The following is a 24,736-nucleotide window of genomic DNA, read 5'->3' as shown; positions in this document are numbered from 1 at the left end:
GGACAAATAAATCTATGCGCAAGGTTTCTGCCCAGCATGCTTTCTTGTGGCATAAAGGAACACATGGTTAAAAAGTTGAGAAATATTTTACAGTGTAAGCTGTTATGAGATCACAACAGCCATTTTTGGCGCCGCCGCTGTCCGTAACCTCTTTCGTGTGAAAGAAGAAAAAAAAAAACGAAATAAGAAAAAAATATCCAGGATGGAACAGGGGTTCGAACCTGGGCCCTCTTCGTGGCAGCCCAGTATTCTACCACAGAGCCATGACGGTGCTTTCCTTCGCAAAAATACCCTATACAGGCTTCATGTTGGGAATGAACCACATTAACATTGTAATGTAACGTGGTAGAAGAGTAAAATAACAACTAGGCGTCCCACAATGCTTCCAACCCATTACACAGGGCTCAGCCATAATTCTTCATCGTCATCAGCCACAGCATCAACAAAGTGCACATAATGTCTTACAGGTGTTTAGCGGGCACCACGGTTCTCCTGCAGAATGATGACAAATGGCGTAGTGGGTGCTTCCCTACGTCACAAAAATTATGATTTATGGCGTAGTGGGTACCTCGCAAGAGTACTTGTATTAGTTGCCACGGAAGCCCATAAGGCCCCCATGATCCATTTCCTCAGGGTCTCAATAAAGTTCTTTCCCTCTCTTTCTCTGTTTCTCATGTTAACATATGCTATATAGCATGGTAGGACAGTAAAATAACTGGGCACCACACAATGCAAATTACGTAGCTAGTGGGTTGATTGAAGCTTCCAACCCATTACAAAGGGCTCAGCCATAATTCATCATCAGACGCCGCATCAACAAAGTGCACATAATGGCTTACAGAAGTGAAGTGGGCACCTCACTGCTCCGCAGAATGACGAGTAATGGTGTAGTGGGTGCTTCCCACCTTCGCAAAAATTGTTTTATGGCGTAGTGGGTACCTTGCTAGCAGGCCCGTAGCCAGGAATTTTTTTCGGGGGGGGGGGCCCACATGCTGAAAACCTTGACTATTTGAGAAAAACGCCTATTTTCATTATTTATTTTTGGTAAAACACCATGTATCATAAAAATTTCAGGGGGGGGGGCGCCCCCCCCCCCCCCTGGCTACGGGCCTGCTTGCTAGTGTACTTGTATTAGTAGCCCCCAAAAGAGTTTACAGCGGGCTCTAGAAATGCTGCTCTTCCAGCTTTCGCTGCGACTGCTAAGCGCTCCGTGCAGGCTTTGCGTTTTTTTGTTAAACTCCCTGCAATACATAAATGCAAAGAAGCATCTATCCTGTGCCCGTGTGTTTGGTTACACTACATGCAGCTCCCGAACAACTCGCATAGCAGACACACGGCACATGTTAAATTTTAGTTGTAACCAAAACACGTGGCCTAAGGTTGTTTGCAGATTCGTGATACACTCAAACCTCGATATAACGAACATGGATATAACAAATTATCGGTTATAACGAAGTAAATGAAGAATAGTGTTATCAGAGATAGTGTTACAAATAAACCTTTATAACGAATTTTCGGATATAACAAAGTTACTTTTGTGGCAGATGTGACTTTGTTATAATGAGGTTTGAGTGTACAGGAAACACACAGCACCTGCCTCTGTGTTTATGTCAATACGTGAGGAGGACTGGGAGAGTGGGCATGTTGGGACAGAGCACAATAAATGTATACGAGCTAGGTGGCCTGTATATTGAATCACAACACGATAAATGTGAAATGGGTACCATGCATGTGGTCACAAAACCACAAAAAAACCACAGCACACATTATCCTGTGCATTGCATTACGGACAAAGTTGCCCTAAATGCTTTATTTTCACTGACAAGTTTCAAAGCAAAGACTTTCCACAAAGTGAGAACACCTGGGGTTTGATGTTCCAAAACCACAATATGATTATGAGGGACGCCGAAGCGGAGGGCTCCGGAAATTTCGACCACCTGTGGTTCTTTAACGTGCACCTAAATCTAAGTACACGGGCCTCAAACATTTTTGCCTCCATCGAAAATGCAGCCGCGGTGGCCACAAAGTAAGGTTTGGCAAGCGTTTCCAGATTTGATTAGAGGCAAGTGACTTTAACACTACAGCCTTAACCTCCTAGAGTGGGAAATGTATGGTCTGAACATTCGGACCCCCTGCACCCCTCCCACTCCCGCCCAGAATTTTCTTAGTAAGACCTGAACACCACGCATTGCCTAGAAAAGCCTCGAATTTAACTCTTCGGTTTGTCCTTTGCCAAGCAGTTATGGCAAAGTACCATCCCTTATCCAAAGGACCCACGCTACTGACTTGAGTTTAACAGAATGCCGAAGGTCAAATTCAGGGCAACTATAAAAACCTGCTAAAATTTAGAAACATCTTTGCCAATTTACGGACGTTAACCATAACGCAAGAAACGACCGCAACTCATCGTGCCCAGGTTCTGTTTACATTGCAACAAGCGGGATACATATCCTCCACACTTCTGTGCGCTACAATGAGAGCTTGCATCTCACCCCCGCCCCCTCTCTCCAAAACAAATGAACCAGCCCCAGATTACCTCGTTAAAACAAAACGAAAATAAAGAAATTTCACAGACAACAAGGTGTCTTGTAGCAAGGTAACAAAAAACCACTTTGCTTTCAAATTTTTTTTAATGACACTTGTACAGTTCACATTGACTTAGCCTGCTCACTTAAAAAAAAAAAACCAGCATAGACAAGTAAAACAAGAAAAGAAAAGAGCATTTCACTTTGCAACTAAAAAAAAAATACAGAACATAGCCGATGGCACTTGATGTCAGAATGCAGGCCATTTACAAAAAGAATCGTATAGGTACAAGGGTAGAGCTTCGCTTCCAAAGCTAAAAAATTCTCAACATCTTCTGCTTTGAACTCCGCGAATGGGGGAAAAGCAAAAGGTAGAAGCCAGCCGACAGTCGAAGGTTTTCCTCGGCGAGCTCTTTTCAACGTCTTCTGCGAGGAGTCGTCCCGTCCGCGAGCTCGTAACAGGCAGCGGTGCATTGTACAATGAAGAGATGAGTGTGAGAGAGAGGAGGAGAGACTAATACTCTACAAAAAGATGCGGTTGAAGGAAGTACAAGAATCGACAGTATTTACAGTTTAAGACATGGTGGTTGCGGTGGTTGGTGTTTCTTCTTTCTTTTCGTAACAAACCTACGGAGAAGATTGTCACAAAAGAATGTCCACGGAACAGCCACTTGCGTGTATATATATATATATATATATGTATATATGTATAAAGAGGAAAAAAAAAAAAAAGGTCCCTAAAGAGTTTTTTTTTTGAAAAAGAGTAGTAGTGTACAGAGTCTGATCACTTCACTAATCCCACTTTCTTGGCTTCGATTTCGTAGATGAGAAGCCGCCACATTTTGACGACAAACACTTCGGCTTCTTCGTCCAGCACCTGAAAAAATAACAAAGGGGGGAAGAAGGTATAGTAAATATGTGACATACCCATTGTGACACTATTATATTTTCTCGTGTATAACTGTTGGGGCTTCACGCCCCAAAACCACGATATGATTATGAGGGATGTCGTAGTGGAGGGCTTCGGAAATTTCGCTCACTTGGGGTTCTTTACCATGCACCTAAACCTAACTAAGTACACAGGCCCTGTAGCATTTTCACCTCCATCGAAAACGCGGCAGCCACGGCCGGGATTCAATCCCGCGACCTTCGGGTCAGCAGTCGGGCACCGTTAACCACTAGACCACCGTGGTGGGTTTTTCTAGTGTAAACCCCCACAAAAAATTTGGAAAATTTCGTGCTAAGGTCAAAAAAAAAAAAAAAAAGCTGGTCTGCAAAGGTGGCTATGTAAACTATGTAAAGCTACGAAAGCTATGTAAGCTATGCAAAGGTGGCTACGTTCACGGCTATGTAAGGAAGCTAGCTTCCCTGCAATACGTGGGGTTTATTCTTTTGAAAAATTTTCCAGGAATCGTAGCCGAGGATACGGGTTATACGCGAGAAAATACATCACACAACATTTCGACGTCAAAGGAATGGGAACAATCCATACTAAGCAAGACTGACGCGGGAATGGAGGACAGCATCAACAAATTCACCAATGAAAAAAACAGAATGTGGGAACTTGGGGAATGAATGTGGGAAGGTTCGGATGAAAAGCGAACCAAAACACAAAACACAAGAAAAAAAAAGAAAGAAAGGAAAAAGAAAAAGCTCTGTCAGCAGCAATATCATGAATAAACGCTGTCCCCTTCGTTTTCAGGGTTAACAGTCTCTGCTTATGATGCGAAGAAACAAGGAAAAAAACAAAAGTTTCGCGGAAGACTGGGTTTTGACTGTATCGCATCTGATACAAGTCACTACTAACGCTAAACATCTTAACGAGTTATCTCAATAACAAACAGCAAAGACAATCATATGCAGAAGTCTGCCAATGAACTGGTGACCTCCAATGACAATGCAAGCGATGCTGACTCGAGCGGGAGGGCTACTGTTAAGAATAAGCACACTATAATCATTACAAGTGATCAGAGATCTTGAATAATTTACGCAAGTGTTTTCGTCACACTGTTTCCTTGCCAACTCATGACGTCCTGCAGTTTTAGCAGGCATCCATCTTCCTCAACTTAGGTAAAGGTGCCGATCTTGCACAAGTAATTATGGTGGTGCTGTTACAGGGGCTAGGTCAACCGCGAATCTACGAAGCATGCTTCCGAGCAAAAAACGGAATGGACATGGGAGGAAACGCAAAGGGAGGTTTGCCGACTGCGAAAGCGTTTTCAACGAACAACTCACCATGGACACGTCGTTGAGTATGCTCTGTGCCGCACTGCCAGCCAGCACCTTGGAGCAGATGAAGTCCACCAGCGTGGGCTCCTCCTCGCCGATGTACTCGACGATCTTCTTGTTGATCCATGGCCGGATGCGCTTGTCTATCAACGCCTGAGGATGAAAAGAGCCACACACAGGCAAACAGTTACTTCACCTCTCTGTGCACAGGGCGGCACTAGGCAGTTAACTTGGGCATTCTGTTTGTTATGGTTACCAATTTAAAATAAGGCTTGGTATTTTTGAATCGGTATCGACATTTTAAGCTCTACTTCCTTTCCCGACCTTTTTACTATTTGGTAGAGGTGCATAAATATTCAAAAATTTTGAGTCCAAATAGAATAGATTCTGCTTGATTCAGTATTTGAACTGAATAGCTGCTATCGGTGAATACTAGAGCTGTGCGAATAGCAACATTCTGGGTGCGAACTGAATTCGGATATTGAAGTTTGAGTGCGAATTGAATCGAATATTTTTCTAAAACTTCGAAGTGAAATTACAGAAAAAAAAGTTGCAGAGGATCCCTAAGCATATTATGAGATAGCAAAATGCAGGCATTTCCTTTGGCTAGGTTGTCTTATCGAGAATGAGGCAATGCAGAGGCCGAATTGTACTTATTTACATGATTTGGTGCAACCGAAGTGGTGTCAACAACACTTTACACGTGAAAGGAAAAGTTGGGCCTCGTTAGAGGCCCAACTGATGTGGCAGACAAGGGCGCACTTCCTTCGAGTCTGGAGTTCCTAATCTGCCCCATAGACATCAATGTATAAGAACGTCTGAAACTTCGGATGCTGAAAGTCTTTGGCATCCGAAATCTTCGGCATCTAATGTATTTCCCAATACATTAGATCCTATGGGAGCTATGCCGGGACCCAGGGAAAACGACGTAATAGCCAGGAAAATGCAGCAGTGAGGAACGTAACAGTGGGGTTCTACAGTACTTGGCACATGACGTACTGTTGACACGTTATGTGTATCTTTCGGAAAGGCACCAACTTCTGGTGGCCATCATTGCACCTAGGTGCTCAGTTGATTTTTGAGGCTTCTAGCACAGATCGAAGAGCCATCACCAAGGGGTATGGAACATAATCACAACCTAACCCGACCCAAAACGAGAAGGCACTCACATTGTCCACGAGGCTTCGGTCGAAGTTGAAGTTGAAGAGCTCCTCCTTGGATGTGGGTATGCGGTCGATGAGGCTCTTGATGTGCTTGCGCTTCTCCTCCGTGTTCATGTGCTGCACTTGCTGCTGCTGCTGTGGGTCCTCCTGCTGCTGTTTGCGGGCCTCCTCATCCTCCAGGGGCACCAACTTGCGCTTCTTGCGCGCCTCCGCCGACTCCTCCTCGTCCGCGTTGCCAAACACCTGCGACGCGGCTGCCGACAGCTTCTTGCGCTTGCCGCTCGACGTCGGGCTCTTGCGACCGCTCGTCTGGCCAGGGCTTCCGCCTGCCGAGAAAGAAACGCGTGCCCCGCAGCTTTCTAGATTACGACTGTTGCGAAGGAGGCGTCAAAAGCAGTGGAAGCTTGACATTACGAGGGCAGATGAACGAATTACTGCTACACTCAATTAGAATTAAAAAAAAAAAAAAAGTCGGCTCCATTTACAAAACTGCCATACACCTGCCCGTCACCCGTGAAATGCAGTCGTGCTAGCTAGTTTCCAAATGAACTGTACGTACCTTTTCTTGGCTCATGTAAATACTACGCGTATTTTAAGAGTTAAAGTTTCGTTGCTACTACCTGAAATATTACGTTTGGCTGAGCAGCAATGTTAGAATCACTGACGAAATTTACCAGGACGTTCAGTTTCCAACCTAAAACCTACGACACAAACATGGGTCTGTATGGGAAAGTCAACTACCTGAAAAAATCGAGAAGTGTTTGAAGTCACGAAAATGAGCAAGGGCTATTGGATGGAGCATTTATGCAAATTCTCTGTGGGAGGGGCAACAATGGCTCTGGGCGGAGCTGGTATCTCTTTCTTAGGTTGTAACCGAGAATAGAAATGTCTGAAAGAACGAAAAACAACTTTATGACCTAATTGTTTACATGTGCAAACATATTGAGCCTTGGCACCTACTATTTGCTTGTAGAACTACGTACGACGCAGTGTTGATCGCGCACCTGCGGAACTGTGCGGTCACCATCTGTACGATTGCACTTTTGGTGACCACAGTTGCACGCAGAGCGGCTGCGGCAAACAAAACGGTATTCAAATAAAGAAATGAAAGTCGACAACTGCCCATTTGTAGCACAAAGACACAAGGACAGATTTCCTTGTGGCTTTGTGCTACGGGTGGCTGTCAATTTCCCTTTCTGAACCCTTCCACCACCTTGTGGGATTCCGCGGAACTGATTTGCGGTATTCAAATCGTTGCAACCCTAAATCTGCACAATAAAAAAAAAGGGGTGGGGGTGTAATCATCACAAAAGTAAATAAGGTAGTTGTTTTTGCTCGGTGAGATACGGTCATGTGCCTTTGAAACCGCGCAGCTGCCGTCTGCACCCGCATTTACAGTGACTTGTGCTTCGTCCACAGCGGTATAGGTCGTGCCACTGCGTTCTGAAGAGCGTGGACGCTATCTACGCTTACACCACTAGCCAACGCACTTTCATCTGCAGCTGATGTGGTGATCATTACAGTCTGACACAGCTCGAACGAAGTCCGGCCCAGATGACCGAAGTGCGGTGGCCGTGGTGGTGGTCAGGGCCAGGGGTAAAAAAAGAAGGGCTGTCCTTGGAAGACATGGATGTTGCGCCACAGCCACTTTCAATTCAAGGAAGTCGCAAAATGACAATACACATGCACTTCCTCGGAGATGCGAAGAGGACTTGCAAATTCACTGAGTAAATGAAATCCTGGAGATATAGCAGACATTTCTTTGTTGTTTCCGAGACTCTTGATAATTCAGCATTAATTTAGCAGTTCAGGCATTCCCTTCGGTGCTGTGAAGCGTCCTTGCAAAGGATATTTCGACCAGTCTCAATTCAGAAGTTTCGCTAATAAAAAAAACCATAAAGAAAGGGTCAATAGACAGAGATACAGATAAGAGACTGGCAAGAGAGGCACTCACCCAACTTGAGCACACCAAATCCCATGCTCCGTCCCTCCTCCTGTGGTGTTGCCACGTCTGAGAACCCTGAGAGGCTGTTCTGGCCACTTCCGTCCTCTTCTACGGCCGTAGTGGGGGGTGCCGCAGACAGCGGCGAGGGTGAGCGCGTGCGACGCGTGGTCGAGCTCTCCCGGCGCGGGGGCGGCGATCGCGGCTCGGCCCTGGGCGACTGAGGTACCGCCCGGCTGTGCTGCGAAGACCGTCGCGCCGGAGGTGGCGAGGACGGGTGGTCCCGGCCCCTCGTCGGCTCGGGTTCGGGCTCGGGTGGTTCTGGCCGCACCACGGGCAGCAGGTGTGGCTGCGGCTTGAGCAGGCGGGCCTCCTCCTCGTGGTGGATGCGCTTGGCTTCCGCCTCTGGATCCGGGTGGCCCTCTTCTGTCAGCTTCCGCCGGAGATCGTCGAGCTCTTCACGTTCTCGCTGTCGGTCGCGGTTGTCCAGCTCGATCTCCTTCTCGCGGTCCTTCATGCGCCGCTGTAGGGCCGCTCCCCTGCAACGCGCAGTTGCAAAGGCATTCAGTTGCAAAGGCATCGCAGTTATCACGTGCAACAATGTGCCAGAGGCATCTTTGGCAACAAATGCTGGCGGAAACCAATAACAACAACGATAATTATTGCTGGAGATTTGATGTCTGTCTTGCTGTATCTAACAAGGTTGTGCCCAACAAAGAAAAACAAGCCCTTAAATTCCACTCCTTTCGTTCATTCATAACGAGGGTCTCGTTCTGGCAGACTTGATGCCTCCAGGTAGCATTGCAAGGGATTATTGGTCATCTGCTAGCTCGTAAAACAGATAACATCCTAGTGGCACCAGAAGGCAAGACACTTCTACGAGTGGCGTTGACTAACACTCTCAGGTTTAAGGGGAGACGTGGGTCTTGAAAAAAGTTTTTTTATTAATTGGGTTAGCTGAATGAAATTTAGTACACCTATTCAGTTTTTTCTGTAGATTCCAAATCTTCAAGTACATTTTTTTTATCTGCATTAGAACAAAAGATATGCAATTTATGAGAGCATATTTGTTACGGTACTTTTTGGCAACTTTGCTTTGTCAAACACAAGAACGAAGTATGTGGCAAGACTGCCAGAGAGCTCGTCTAGCCGATGATGCTAATTTTATTGTTTTCATAAAACTTCGAATGCAAAATAAATGCCTGCAAATATGAGTGAAAATTTTTTGCTTCATACACTTTATGACTATCGAGAGTTATCATTTGGTAAACAATATTATAAGAAAATAAACAGCATCATCGGCTAGATCAGCTTTCTGGCATTCTTGCCACATACTTTGCTTTTGTGTTTGACGAAAAGAAGTTGCCAAAAATCCCCGTAAGAAATGTGCTAGAAAACGTTGTAGAAATAGCATATCTTTTGTTCTAATGCAGCTATGAAAAATCTTCTCACAGATTTGGAATCTGCAGAAAAAACTGAATACGTGTATTAAATTTCATTCTGTTCACCCAATTATTAAAAACACACTTTTCAAGACCCACGTCTCCCCTTAAATGCACAGATGTACACGAGAAAAGTAGACAGGACGACGACCGTCGCTGCAGCTCAATTGGTTGAGCATCGGATGCGCTATTCAAAGGTTGCAGCCTCGGTCCCTGCCGGCAGCAAGTTGTCTTTTCGTCCACTTTAATTTCTTCACATTTATACCATAACAGACCCTCTTCATTATTGTAAAGCTAGCTTTCCCGCAATGCAGTCTGCCCAACTAATGGCAGCTACTGCAAGCAGCGTCTTCAAACGAAGTATGCTAGCGGTATGACGTGGGAAATGTAGACTTTGCTCTCTTGATGTAAACACGCAATAGACAAGCCCCATCACATGCAACTAGGACCTCGTCTCCAGTTGAAACACGACAGCTGCTGCCATTAGTTGGGTGAATATGCAGTGCAGGGAAGCACCCTCGCGGATTATGAAACGGGTCTACACTGAAACCTCCAAATAACGAACAGAAATATAACGAAATATTGGTTATAATGAAGTAAATGAAGAATAGTCTTGCAATACATACAGTGCTAAGAATATACGTTTATAAAGAATTTTCGGATATAACGAAGTTATTTTCGTGTAGGATGTAACTTTGTTATAAAGAGGTTTGAGTGTATTACAAGCGAGCCTCATACTTTCCTTGGCTTGATTGTTTGTTCTCATTAAGGTGGTGTCTAACAATCTAACAAAGAAAAATGAGCCTATAAATTCCAACTCCTTTCGTTCTAAAAGATCCTAGCCACTGCTAGTGGCGTTGCACATGCCTTTGGCCCTAAACGCTCCTCTTATGCCTTTGAATGACGTCTCCACAAAGGATGCACCCACTCACTTGTAATACTTGACATCGTCTCTCTCGTCTTCATAGTCTTCCAGGAACTCTTTCAGTCGGCGTGCCTCCTTTGCCTGTAAGAGGTGCGTTCTGATTTCAGCATCGGAACCATACATGGCCCGCAGAAGCAAAAGGTAAAAGGCTGTCTTACAATCGAGACAATGAAATGTCGCTACCCGATGTAACAATACAACGAAAGAATATGCCACGTGATACCGGTGTCTCAATCGTTTTGCCTGTGCTATGCTCACTTGTCCACAAGAGTGCAGTCAAGCCTATATCAAGTTAAAGAAAACCTCAATAAAACGAATACAGATACGAATTAGCTGTTATAACGAAGTAAAGAAAACAGTCTCACCATTATTAGTGTTATAACAAATCTTCGGATATGCAGTTAATAACAAACATACCTTTGTACATGCTACGTTCTCACTGCATATTTCGCACTGGAGCCATAGACAGCATGAAGGTCGCTTCGGTCGCTGCAATTTCTCTACTTACGTCAGGTCGTGCACTAAGGGAGCAGGTTGCTAGCCTCACTTTGTATAACATTAAAATTTGTTGCTGTAGCATTCATGATCTGCCCTTGCAGCAAAACCGACTTTTTTTTTAAAGGTACGATGGATGCTATTTGGAATGATTCAATTATATATACAGCACTGCACAAGCTACGGCATCGAGAGTGCACATTTTGCAGTCGAATGAATAGTGGCGAGCACATGAAGTACCAAATAGCGCTAACACAAATCACATTAGGTCTGTCAATGAGAGATCACGTAGATGACATTCAAAACATGGGATCTTTAGCATAACAGTGTGGAAAAACAACAAAAGACAAAAGGGGACAATGACAAGCGGTTTTCACTGTCCCCTCCCATCTTGTCTTTTGACGTTTTTCTGCACTATTACGCTAAAGCTCATGCAGCACCAACTAGACCAATCCGCTACCCTTCTAAATTAAAACATAACACATTAGAAAGTAAATGCCATTTTCCGTGCCAGTGTGGCACAAATATTCGTTAGCCTTTTTGCCTGTCCTTCAAAAGACCAGCAACATGGGGCGTCGTCCATCATAGAGTTCTTACCTCTTCGGCCTGCCTCTCCTCTTCCTTTAACCGTTCCTTTTCGTACTCTTTGGCTTTCCGTCGCTCCCTGGCTTCCCAGTTGCGTAACCTCTGCAAAGTGACAAGAAGGAGGGGTAAACATTTGTGTCGAGCGTGAGCCAATTGGCCCAAGGACATGCTTTGAACACACGTGCGGGACAGGACAGGCGCGAAGCTTACCTCCTGGTAGGCAGCTTCCTTCTCGCGCAGCTTCCTCTCCAGCTTCTTGCGCTCGTACGCCTCCTCCTCCTCTTCCCTCTCCCGCTCCCAGTCACGTTCAGAATCTCTGGGCCTGCGCAGTAAAACACGGAATGTGATGATCAACTGTGTGTCTCTCACCAGGTTTAGCCACTGCGCAGGGTGTGGGTCGCTCGGTAAAAGACGCCAAAAGCAAAATACAACTCCAGACAACGTAAACGAACAATGCACATGCTAAGCATTAAAAAGTTATACAAGAGAAATATTACTAAAAACTTATTTAACAAAGCATATTCAAAATAGAAGCATTAGACAGTGCGCGCATCTTCATGAGTAATTCTGAAATTATTTAACGTATTCGGCAAGCAATAACTCAATGCTTGAAAACCATACTTGGTACGCGGCTGCTGAACATACCAGTGTTCAAGTGTCGGCTTAGGCGCGAAGGAACATTCTTTCAAAACAGAGGTGGCATGATGGCAAATTATTTGATTTTTCTTTTTATTGAATTCCATTTGTGAGACCACTGAGAGCACCATCAGAAACGCCGACTCACCTCATCACCTCCCGAAGTTCCCGCTCCCTCTCCCGTTCTCGCTCCCGCACCCAGTCGCGCTCGGGAGACTCGGAGCGAGACTTGGAAGGCGCCCGGTCTGACCGCGAGGGTGGCGGCTGCGACGACGAAGCCGGCTGCGCAGAGTCCGACGACGGCTTGGGCTCACGAGACGACTCGCGGTCCCGGTCCCGGCCGGACTTCTCCTCGGCACGGTCGTCCTTGGCCGAGTCGCGCACCGAGCGCTCCTTGTCGCGGGTGCGCGATGACCGGTCGGGACTGCGCTCCCGATCCCGCCGCTCCTTGCGCTCTCGGCGCCGCTCCCGCTCCCGATCGCGGTCTTCCTCCTGCTGTTTCTGGAAACGACCAAGAAAACAAGATGGCCGCAATGGACGTCAAGCAACGTGCAGTTTCTTCGTTCGTCCCTGCTCTACTTTTCCTTTTTCACTCTAAAATATGAATATTACGTACACCCACAATGCCGCCAAACCACGATGCAGGAAAACAGATGCACACAGAACAATGACTAGCAGCCAACCATTTATTAATCTTCGCTCGAACAGCAACTCCAACGTCGCTACGCAAAATAAACGATGGCCAGTCACCTTTCCCAACACTCTGTATGCTTTACAAGAACATTAAAAATTAAACTCCAGGCTTTTACGCACCAAACCATGACATGACTACAAAGCCCGCCATGGTTGGAGGGAGGGGGGCCTTAATCTTGAGCACCTAGGAATCTTTTACGCCTAAATGTAGATCCACAGTTGCAATGGCATTCTGCCACCCTCAAAATGCAGCGACGGTGGCTAAGAATCGAAACTGTGCCTTCATGCCCAGCAGTGCAACGTTCTGGCTGCTAAGCTACAGTGACAGGTTTAGAACGATGTGTCACTAGGCCACTTAGTTTGCCTGTGCAGGAATACTACATAAGAGCACACTTTTGAGCAGACACGAGACAGGAAGAAGTTGTTCCGTCAGTGAATTCCTGCAGAACCACTTTGCAAAGTTGGCTGCTAGTCGTGGAGGAGTGTGCATCCGATTTACCACACCCTTTCTCCATGCAACCTAGGGCTACATTCGAATCAACCATATCAGCCAACGTGGTTGAAAGAATTGCCTAAGCAAAAAATCAATTTCTACAGTCTAGCTCGTAGTGTTTTGAAAACTTAAGCACGTGCTTCCGGCCTAAGAGTATGTTCAAACATTGCCACAGAGCGACCCAGTAACACAGCTCCAAAATCCTTAATTAGTTAACCGTGTTCACTGTTTAAGTACACTAGCACCAAATGTAAAGACTGCGTCCTTCCTCACACGCTGTCTTTACAACAAAGCTCAAGCTTCCCACCTGAAATGCTGTGACAAAACATTACTTTGACCCATTAAGAATTTCAAATGGTCTTAAACTTTGTCATAGTCAGCCTGACTTTACCATCAAAGCTCACTTCCTAAATGATAGCTTGTGACATATTTACGACAGCATAAGGATGCAGACCATCTTGACAGATCAACACAAACTGGGACTACAGTTGTATGTTTCAAGTCAAAGCTATCATGTTTCGTGCGAAGACTGCACAGCTACGGTGCATCTCAGAGCAACAGCAATTCTATTCTACACCAACTAGCCCCACTTAATCCTTTTCTGCAACATATAACTGAACGTAAATAGCGCAGAACAGCAACGTTATGTTGCAGAAGCCCTCAGTTTGTTGTAACACAAAGCGATGCTGGTGCACAAGAAAGCGCATGTCGTGAGCTAACTAAAGCACTGCACACTAAGCACAGCTCAAGCTAACAAGTGATGACACTTTGACAAAGCGTTAATTAACTGCAGTGGACCATGACAAAGCTTGAACTAAACAGCTATTTTCTGATTACCAATTAACTCTAACCACACTGGATAGCCAAGCAGCTCTACAAACGAAGCTAGGCCAAAAATTAAGTACCAATTTCCCTGAATTTCTGAGCATGCAAGTGCCGAAACTGAGCTAGGGTCAAGCCGTACCTTAATTACAAAGGCACGATAACTGCAGTCAGGCTGAACCTCAGCAGTCGTGGTAAAAATGAAAAGCTGCAACTAAAGGCTCAGCCCGATTATGGTTAGCATGCCTTCGCAATCAAAAGCATAATGAAATGACAACCTTGGTGACTAAAAGCCTTGTACACTACAAAATACGGCAAACAGGCTAAGCCTAAGTGCCCAAAATCTTGGCGAGGCTAGCCACACAGCTACAGCTGCAGGCAGGCAGCAGCAGCAGCAACGATAAAAGAATTTTAAACTCGCCCAAATGACCCCTCTCCCCCACAGCAAACACAAAGACGCCACCACAAGCAGAAAAGAAGGTAGCTGGTTTTGATGCTTTCTTCGTTACCTTTCCTTTTTTTTTTCACATGACGCCAAGAGGCACTGCACCAAACACTCACTTAGCGGATAAGATACACCGGACTCGTTCGTGGCTTCTCAGTCCCGCCTAAAAACATGCGTTCCACAAACAAAAGGCTCTCAAACTCTTGAACAGTAAGCAGTAATTGCATGAGCACATAAACACACACGCATCTTTTTGCATACACAAGTTATCGTTTCCCGCTTTTTTCCTCAACGTAAGCAAATATTGCGTGAATGAAGAAAATCTTACATGACCGACGGCAGAGAGGCCATAAAAGTGTTTCCTTTCTCCTGCTGTGAACAGAGACTCTCACACACACACACGGCAATTCACAATTTGATCAAAAGTTTCAAAGAAAGAAAAAAAGAAAGCCCAAATACGGAAAAGCAAGTGCCCGTAACACACGTGAGCAGAAACAGCTGCAACTTATTTGGCATCGATAGGAAAAAACAAAACTTAAGGTCACCATGCTTCATTGAAGTGATGAAAAAATGTTCGACAGTACAGGGCAGGCAGGCCAAATGCAATAAGGGCATTTGATAGTCAATAAACATGTAATCTAGTACTCAAATCAAGTGCTAAGGAGGACACACTGAGATGTATTTACAATCTGGACTAGACCTTACCACTATTAAAAGTGGCTTACGGATTTAGAACTAGATGAATCGTAGCTAAGGTTGGCATTAAAGGGCAACTGCAAGGTTCTGGAGCAACCATTTGCTGTACTTACTTGTCCTGTACTGCTAAGCTGTTCCTTAAAATATAGCAAAACATAATTAAAAACGCGAAGCTAGCAGCTTTACTGGTGGAACTGCACTGTTGTTTTAGTTGTTTTAGCTTTAAGAGACAATTTACCGTGTTACTCGGGTGATGTGGCAGAAATGCTGAAGCGACAGTGTGCAATGATGCCTCTTCAGACACGTTCAATGCTCTGAAATCTCTCAAAGTTACCCTTCATTGTTTTTCGTAAGACTCAAATTACGTGCACTTAAAGGAGTCCTGACACAAAAATTTTCGCCCCGCGTTTTTTTCCTGCAATGTGTTGCTGGGGGCCTGTTAGTCATAACACGGCACATCGTTTGCTGCAGCGCGCGACAGATAATTAATTACAAGCTCCTCATTACCGACACAGCCTCAGTTTCGGTTTGACAGAGCTCCAAAAACGGCAAGCTGCCGGGTGCAACTATCACCACCTAGCGAGTGAAACGCTCGGTCACGGGAGCACACAGAACAGTGACGCATTTCCGCGCGGTCTGTCGTCGTCGGGCTCATCGTCGTCTGATGGCGACGATTTTCTTGCGGCGGGGATGGAAGGAATTTTCGACGTGGCGAATCACTTCAGGTTTGACCCGCTGGCGAGGAGCGATTCGTCGGGAAGCACGTCAAAACAGAAATGGCGGCTACGACGTCATCGTAACTTGTACCGGCTGCAACGACTACGTAGGGGAAGTAGGGGGGTCACCTCGGGTCACCTCCGAGGGTGTCAATGCACTAGGTGCGGCCTATAATGCTGGATCGTGCTCGCGAACTTCAAAATTCATATAAAATACCTTCCCAGCTTTATTCGCTGTCGATATTTTGCAGATGGTACACGCACGTACACGGGAATCGATCCAGCAGGCTATCTCGGCCGCGAAATTTTGTGTCAGTACCCCTTTAACATTGTCTTGACAACAAAAGATTGCTTTGGCTGCACAGTTGAAAATCATAAACAAATATGTACTACCATAGAAGAAATGCAAAGCTAAAACTATTCTATTGACACGGTTCAACAAATGATAAAATTCTAAATTTGATATCGAAGAGACAATAAAAACGAGCTTGTTATCACTATACGACGACATACGCTGTGCACATGTTCACTGGAAAATTGGAGAGAGTGTCTAGTATATTTTAGTCCATGAGCAGTTAGAGAACGCAATGTATCACAAAGAGTGAAATGTAGTAGCTACAGCAAACTGAACTAAAAGTTGCAGCAATAAAGAAACAAAAGAAACTGACTGTGATTCAGCTTGCCCACATAAATGTGCTTGCCTCAGAAAACGATTGAGTAGAATGGTCCAGCACACCATGAACGTGGAAGCCAGCTTTACATCAAACACTAAGCATATCTGACCTGAAAACAAAACATGACCCGAAATACTGGCCTTCAACGTAGAACCCCACTCTTAGGCTTGCATGCCAGGATGTGTATTATTACTAAACTGCCGAGTGCAGCCCCAATAAAACTACATACAGCCCATTCAATGCGTTAAACATGGCAAGGCCTGTCACAAGTCCGAGGGTTTTCTTTTTAGAACTGATGCTTGCTGGTACTGCCATGCTTTGAGTTCCGGGAATCTTAACAGGGATGACCCGTAACGTATTAGCAGACCGTACACATTGTAGAATGATCCATGGTAAAAATATAAAACAGCGCTTTCTTAAACACAAGACGAAGGAAGAAGAGACACACACGGCACTGAACTTGCAACTGGTTTAATAAAAGAACGACACGTACTTTTTCAAGGTGAGCGCGCATGCTCATTGTCATTGTTTTGCTCGCCTTCAAAAAGTACGCATTGTTTGTACATTAAACCAGTTGCAAATTCAGCGCCGCGTGTGTCTCTTCTTCCTTCGTCTTGTGTTTAAGAAAGCACTGTTTTATATTTTTACCATGGAACCTCACCATGAAACTGCTATGAACAAATGAAATTCTATGGAAAATTCAGGTGAAGCACTTTTGCCCCCACATTTTTCTTTTTTGCCACTGATGGGATGTTGACTGGATTTCATTACGTATGCTTAGTGTGGGAGGGCCTACCGTAGTTATCTGACTACCAGATACGCTAGAGGTGCAAATTACTTTCACTCATTGCTTCCCAAGAGTTGCAGCAACAGTGATTCGGCCGATACTACAGCAAATGTCATTTTTAAAACACAGGGCGGAACTGTGCAGGCAACAAAACTACCGAGATCAGTCTAACTGAAAAAGAAAACAAGAAACCCCCCTTATGATTCAATTAGAGCAATTCCTCAGACTAAGTGCCAAATTAAAATAGGAAGTGAACCCCAGAGTCCCGATGAGCATGTCAAACATGTGATCTTTCACGTCTCGGACACCTTCCACAAGACCACTTCTCTCGGTGCGTTGCACACAACTGAACCTAGACATATCGAACTCCACAAGTACGATCCATTAATATGATCACTACAGCTGCCACATGTGAACGTGGCCAGAAGAAATGCGTGCAGCACTAGGTATTATTTTTCTCCGCAAGCATCATAACTCTTACAGTTGCTACATGCTAGTGAAATTTGCTCTGCATTATATCATCACGTCTTAGGCACCAACTCCACTGGCATTTCAATACTTACATTTCAGCTTATAAGCGTTTCCCAAACTTGATACTATGTAAATGTAATCATCCTTTACATGCAAGTGCGCTGTAGAGTTCCTGCAACCTCTGAAGATGGTCGAACTGAAATTTTCAGAAGCACGTGCCTATTCTTTGGCCTACAGAACAGTGACTTATTCCGAGTTCGATAAACATAGGTCCAACTGTGCGCGAAACCCCTTTTGTCTTTCTCAGCGCGGACGTCCTGAGACAGCAGATGGGGGCGCGCTGTGGCCGCGATGATAGCAGAGGAGCAGCGAGGCAAACAAGCGTTTCTTCTCACTCACCAACGAACAAAAACACGGGAGGAAGAAGAAGAACGGCAGCCGCTTGGTTCTGCGCCGCCGCACAACGTTTTGCGAGAGAGCCGCTTCGTTGCGCCTTCTCCTCTTTATGGGGGGGAACAGTGACTTACCCACGTCAGCAACCGGCACGGCCCCTATGTGACTGCACTGGATTCGACGCACGCCGCGCAGTCGAGCAGAGAGACAGAGCGAACGAGGATGGTAAAAAAAAGGGGGAGACCGCTCACCTGCTCCGCATCGATGAAGTCCGTAGCTAGAGTGACGTTCTGAGATAGTTGAAAGGTGCCCTGAGAGCTCGCAGAACGTAAAAGGGAAAAGGCGAAAGGCGGGGCATGCCGAATCGAAAAATAAAAGCGGCACGTACCTGTTACCGCCGGTAGCGGAGGAATCCGGAGCAGTGAAGCATTCATGCAGGCTAACGAGCACACACACACACAAACGAAGAACGTATGATCACCCCCAAAGCGCATACAGGCGATTCGTGAACGCAGCGCTCCCTCTACAACAAAACGAGGACGCTATAGCAGCCACAATAGCAATGTGTTAAGTGCAAATAGCTGCAAATGGTTGATGGAGGAATGGTCACCACCACTCGTCGCTCGTCACTTTGGCATACTGAACAACCAACAGCATTTTACTGTGCAGAGCCAAGCGCGCTGCAACGAGTGTCATCAAAGATTGGTAGGTTGCTTTCATACTCTACATGTGGAGTCCTTGCGAGTGTACAACGATTAATCTAAGGGAAAAAGCGCGGGCACGTAACTTGCACCTCATTGGCAACATGAGACTGCCGCGTATTATGAAACAGCAGCGACGTCAAACACATCGCATTCACAAAGCGCAGCTCTCAGACTTGCTCACAAATTACTGCTGAAGTTTGCATGGCGGTCCCTGTGCAGCCTGTGTAGGCGACACACATGTGATGGGTTGTAGCTATTAATTAGTGCACAGTCTTGCCCATCAGCCAGTTTTGCAGTCAGCCAAAATGAGATATAGTTACGACACAACTGTACAAGAAAGCACATTGTGCCAAGCCTTATTACACGTGCAGCAACCACGAGATCCTGTACGCTTTTTGTACAGCGATTTCTTTTTATGCAACTAAGTTAAACTTCGAGATCCCTTTAGCATTTAAAGAGACACACGAGATACCGCCTTAATTTCTTTTCTATTTCGGAAATCGGTGAAACAAAAAAAAAAAAAAGAGAGAACTGGTATGCCCTGTTCATGCTGCTCTGTATCACTGTTTTCTATTTTCCATCTCCCTCAAATTTTCTATCACCCCTGCCAGTGTGAAGAGACAGTGTCAAACAGAGCAGCCACGACGTGTCTCCAGGCCCCACTACTGAATCTGGTGCTCACAATACCCAAAAGCACAGCCTCCGAGATCGATGGCTTTTAGAAAATGGTCGCCGGGATACAAATTTGCGCACCACCCGGGCTAACATACAAAATACGTTTTACTCAAATATTTCAATTATTAAAGTGCTGTTCTCTGTGGTAGATGTTCCTAAACATTCTCTAGAGTTAAGCTATCAATGTAGCCGAAACTGCTGTTTCCCTTTAGAGTGCATTTAATCTAAGCTTGAAATCTGTGGGTGCGCAAATTTAAAAAACTATTCACAGGAGAACAAGTAAGCATTAGTTACCGATGCTGCAAACAGTTTCAAAAGTCCAGGTTTAACTTGCACGTTCCACTCGTGAAAGAGGCATTCAGCATGCACACACAGTGTAAGATATTTGTTAATGCTCACGATGCGCCCGTCTCCAGGTAGAAGCATCTTAGCACATTATGTGCGCAGTAGTAGCAGTAGGCGATCTGCTGAACACTAGGAGCAGCAAGTCAAAAAGAATTGTCATGCAATGGCCCTTGCTTGGCTGTTTAAGTACGTCCTTTGTTAAAAAGGAAAAAAACAAGAGGCACTCACTACAGTATCGGAGAGATTTTCCACTAAAAGTAAGGAAAAGAAAAAGGAACAGACTTAGATTAAACTCAGGTTAACGTTAAACGTCACTTTACACTAGCAGTTCAAGGAAAAAAGTTATAAAAAGAAACTTTTCTACTTCTTTCACGATCAACTGTCAGAAAGTGACACAGGCAGCCGCGCAGTGAAATCTTTCAATGATATGCATTTGGCCAGCTAGCTCAGATAATGCCAGATTCACTTATTCATCTCCCACTGACGACATGCACGGCCGTGCAATGCGTGCCGTTCATCTTAAGAAACCACGCAAATTACGCTCATGAAGGGATAACCAAGCGAACGAAAACTGCCTGCTTTTCAACTGCAGTTAGACTGAACAAGCAGCACAAAAGACAGGAACACAAGAAGGAACACTACACTCTAAGAAAAAATAGAGTATTTGGGGAGTATTTCTGCTACACAACAATAATTGTCATCCACCTCGCGTAGTTTCCTCGCGTTATCACCGCGGTCCCGGCACTTGCCGGTCACGAACGGCGCGCGCGTTATCAGCGTGACATCAATTCTTGAGAGGAAAGTGACGAGAGCCGAGTTTTCAAGAACGGAGACGTGAGCAAGCCAGATGACGATTATTGTTGTGTCGCAGGAATACTCCCCAAATACTCGCTTTTTTTCTTAAGAGTGTAAGATCAAGCAAGCACACCTTAGCACTCGTCTGGTCTTCCTGTTGTTTCTTGTGTCCCTGTCTTTTGCGCTACTTGCTTAATATGAATTCTTACAAACTTGCCCAAATTTCAGTTCTTGTACACAGTCAGATGTTGCTTTACACTGACATATAAGGCGACAGGTTCCATTAGCCAAGGTCACTGCAGTTAATACCTCACCAAGAGGGCCTCTGCATTAATTAACGCTAGTAGTGTTAACGAGCTTAAAAAGCACAAGAAATTGGACATGCCTTTTTAGACATTGTAAGCAAGTGTTGAAGCGTAGACAGGACAGCAGCAGGCTTTCGAGCAAACAAACTGTGAAATCCACTGGCAGAACAAGAATTCTAAAATATAGGCTAGTACAAGACTAGATGCACCAGTACCAGTCTATTGACTGGCAATGGCCTAATCAGGTATTGGTATGTAAATATTACTAGCACACATTCAAGTGGTTGAAGGGCTACGACCAGGACCGGTACCATTCCACATGATGTTACTGGTACACACATGGTGATACCTGCATGATGGTACAGGCCAGTAGCAGTCAGATGACAACGGCACTGAACGCTACCTGCACGCAAGTACCAGTTGAAGACTGATACAAGACCCTCGGCAACGGTACCGGCATGGTACTGGTCAAAGATCTTCCACAGCAGTCCCAAAAAGGCTGGCAACACTGTAAGACTGATGGAAGCCTCTGTAGTGGTACTTCAACCACTTGAATGTACTCTCAAATAGCCAGTAAAATATACACATTTGAATACGCATAAATTCAACCACTCTAATGTACTCCCAAATAGCCAGTAACATTTACAGACATTTGAATACACACAAACACGTGCAGCTGATTTAAGAAGATGCCATACCGACAATGCTGCCCTGCTTACTCTTCAAACTATTGCAGAAGCATAAACACCTTGTCAAATAACAAACGCAATGTCCAAGTTTTTGCATGCACATGCAGCCATCCAACATGAACCAGTCACACAAACCGGGATCACCACTGTGCTAAGTACATAAAAGAAAATTAAAAGTGCAGGTAGCAAGTGCAAACCCACATGCAGTGCTTAAAAGATGACCACATGTGACAAACAAGTGCTTTAACCAACAAAAATAACTGATGTGCCTAAAATATTACAGGACCTGGCACTATCTGTGCTTTCAAATACTGAGAAGTGAAAGAACGAATCAGTTTAGACTGACAAACTACTCTCTGAAGACATTATCATCTTTAATCCCATGATTATAAGTTCATTAATAAAAGAAAAAAGGAGTCAAAATTTCATTTTTGAATTTCGCACTGAAATCCATATAAATGTAAGTTGCAATGTGAGAGATTCTGATGTGCTTTCTTTTCCCTCGTAGTTTATGACAACTGGCTTATAAAATTTCATGAAACACGATAAGTTAATTCCCTGGCACCCTTAGAGCACAACGAACTTCATTTATACCAATTACGAACTAAGCAGGCCTCAGTAGACCGACGCCGAAATCTATAACGTCCCGGTGCGGAAGTTCAAGGTGGCGCCTCCACCTGCGTTTTCTCAGTTATCAAGCGTTTCCTCGTAGCAAGAGTGGTGCTCCTGGTAGTGTGAGAGGATGATTTAATAATACACTTAAGCCTCGTTATAACAAAGTCACACCTGCCATGAAAATGACTTCGTTATATCTGAAAATTCGTTATAAACGTTTATTTGTAACACTGTATCTATGACAAGACTATTCTTCATTTACTTCGTTATAACCGATAATTCGTTATATCCATGTCCGTTATATCGAGGTCAGAGTGTACAATAAAAATAATTTGCCTCTTTAGTGTTGCTTTTAAAAAATAATGCTGGCAGCTTGTGGCCGACCTAGATTATTATCAAGGTCTTAATTAGCATGGTGTTAATTAGCACAATGTCAACTATGAAGTGCCTAATTAACAAGGTCTTAATTAGTATGGTCCTACTTTGCAAGGTCTTAATTAGAAAGTCAATCCTAAGATGAAGATGAGGTCAAAGAGAGTGCACGGCTGAGTTATTGCGTTGTACGCACTGGGCGCAACTTAGTTTACTGGTCACGCGAGACAGCCAGCTTCGTTGTTAAAAGAATAACATATCTCATGTGCACAGTTCCAGCCAACCAGGTGCACCGTTCGCCATTCAGGCACGACGTTAAATTCACAGTCACCTACGTTAACACTAGACACGACCCCTGAGGAATACGACAATGATTGCTAGTTATGACATGTACATCATTGCAATGTAGCGTGAAATTTGTTTCGATAAATATGATGGCTGTAACATCAGCTCTAATGTGAGAGCTGATGCCGGACCGTAAGCTACCCTATAGGCGCCAGTGCAGTTGACGTGCCTGGTAGGCGCACAATCTGCACACAACTACTCAACTTACACAAAAATGTCGATCCAGCTCGTAACGCTTGGCTCAAAGCAAAAAAGGCAGCATGGGCATCCATTCACTGACTGCTTTACATGACATCGATTCCCACAATGCGTAAGATCTGGCGGATTTTTTTTTTTTACTGTCAGAAAACTTTCTAGCAAAGACCAGTTTGCTCCTAAAGTGCTTCAGTGAAGCCTCGTGTTGTGCAAGGTGCAGGAGCGCTGAGCCAAAGCAACCACCGTTGCAGACCACCACTTAAATCCCCAAACACTAACAAGGAGCGTGGCAAGCCTTCCACGAAAGCTCAATTAACCCACAAGCAGCCAACACCTCGAAAAAGAATCGCAGATGCGGGTGATGAGCAAAACCAAGCATTGGCTTGCATCCCAAGGTTTCGAACCCACACACATCCAGAACCTTCACCCAAGAAGAATAGATGAGACGGTGCGGAAAGGTGCAGCAGACCAAAACACCCACGGCAGTGTTCGGAAAAGACCCGCCGCCAAATGAGAGAAGTCCCGCTGACGACAAGAACAAAACTTTCACCTCCGTGTCAGACGATGCTTGAGAATGTGAGTTGTGCGAGCTGTCCGAGTAGTCACCGAGGGCAAGTGAGGAAATGACCGGAAAGTGGGTCACGTGTGAGCCCGAGGCACTCTGGTACGAGGCTATTTTCACGCTCAACCCTTCGACGGGGCCCGCGGCTGCCGAGCCGGCGGGCCTGGCCGCCACCTTGCGGCGCAGACGCTGAACAAAGCTCCCTGTCGAGGAGGGAAGGTGGGTAGGGACGCGCCACGTGTTAGGGGACGAAGTCGAGGAAGGAAGAAAAAGGGGCTGCTTGGCAGTTAAAAGCGCCAAGCAGTGCGTGAGGAAAGGAATATACAATGCCCATAGGTTGCCCAGTGCTTCGATTAGTAAGTCTTTCGCTTTCTTTAGTAAGTTCTCTCGCAACAAACGGTCACACGACTGTGAAAACTGTCTTTCACTTCCTCGAGGACCACCGTGGAAATTAAGATGCAAAATGATGGACCTAGCAAATTGTTTAGAGAATTTCCGTGTTACATTAGCTCTACCATTAAGACTGCGAGCAACTTTTAACTTGCCAGAGTGGACGATTGGGCAAGTTGGTGATTCATGATCATGGTACACTGCACAGAAGAAAACTGGGATGACCAAGAGGACGGAAACAAGCACAGGCACAGACGAGAGTTGACTGCATCTGTCTCCGTTTTTTCTTATACACAGTGTTCCAATACCAGCTTGCCCAGTTTACTATTCTTTCACTTTCCACAAGCTACCTTCAAAGCCTAGCGTGTTGCCGGTCATCGACAATTAGTGAGATAGCGGAAAACCACCGGTGCATTTAATGGGCCTGCGAAATTATGTAGGATGTCAGTTCATAATCTGATGCAAAACACACCTGGCTATGAGGCTCTATTACCGAACAAGCTTGTTAGTTCTTTACAGCTAGTGAGAGTAAATATTTAGTTGAAAATTCTGGCTGAATGAATGGTATCACCAGCATTGCTTCAGAACTATCCTCGTGGTGGCTAGTGCAAG

General features: G+C 45.1%; 1 protein-coding gene across 4 annotated transcripts in view; it reads right to left on the bottom strand.

The window, feature by feature from the left end:
• Nucleotides 1–2,673: 2,673 nt before the first annotated feature.
• The window catches only part of LOC119374369 (RNA-binding protein 25), a 45,765-nt gene continuing 23,702 nt past the window's right edge, over nt 2,674–24,736 (bottom strand). For 2 of the 4 annotated variants that reach the window (XM_037644459.2, XM_049420351.1), the window contains exons 12-20: nt 23,723–23,937; nt 12,091–12,443; nt 11,517–11,628; nt 11,319–11,408; nt 10,234–10,307; nt 7,872–8,398; nt 5,924–6,243; nt 4,761–4,907; nt 2,674–3,402 (exon numbers count right to left, since the gene is read on the bottom strand). In XM_037644459.2, the coding sequence (XP_037500387.1) occupies nt 3,310–3,402; nt 4,761–4,907; nt 5,924–6,243; nt 7,872–8,398; nt 10,234–10,307; nt 11,319–11,408; nt 11,517–11,628; nt 12,091–12,443; nt 23,723–23,937 (1,931 nt within the window). In that variant the 3' untranslated portion in view covers nt 2,674–3,309. Of the gene's footprint in view, nt 3,403–4,760; nt 4,908–5,923; nt 6,244–7,871; nt 8,399–10,233; nt 10,308–11,318; nt 11,409–11,516; nt 11,629–12,090; nt 12,444–20,084; nt 20,108–23,722; nt 23,938–24,736 lie in introns of all 4 variants that reach the window. The other 2 variants (XM_049420352.1, XM_037644461.2) reach the window with 2 other exon arrangements.

Source organism: Rhipicephalus sanguineus, chromosome 11, assembly GCF_013339695.2.
Source record: "Rhipicephalus sanguineus isolate Rsan-2018 chromosome 11, BIME_Rsan_1.4, whole genome shotgun sequence".
NCBI lineage: Eukaryota > Metazoa > Arthropoda > Arachnida > Ixodida > Ixodidae > Rhipicephalus > Rhipicephalus sanguineus.
Note: the sequence above shows the minus strand (reverse complement) of the source record. Positions and strands in the feature narration are given on the sequence as shown.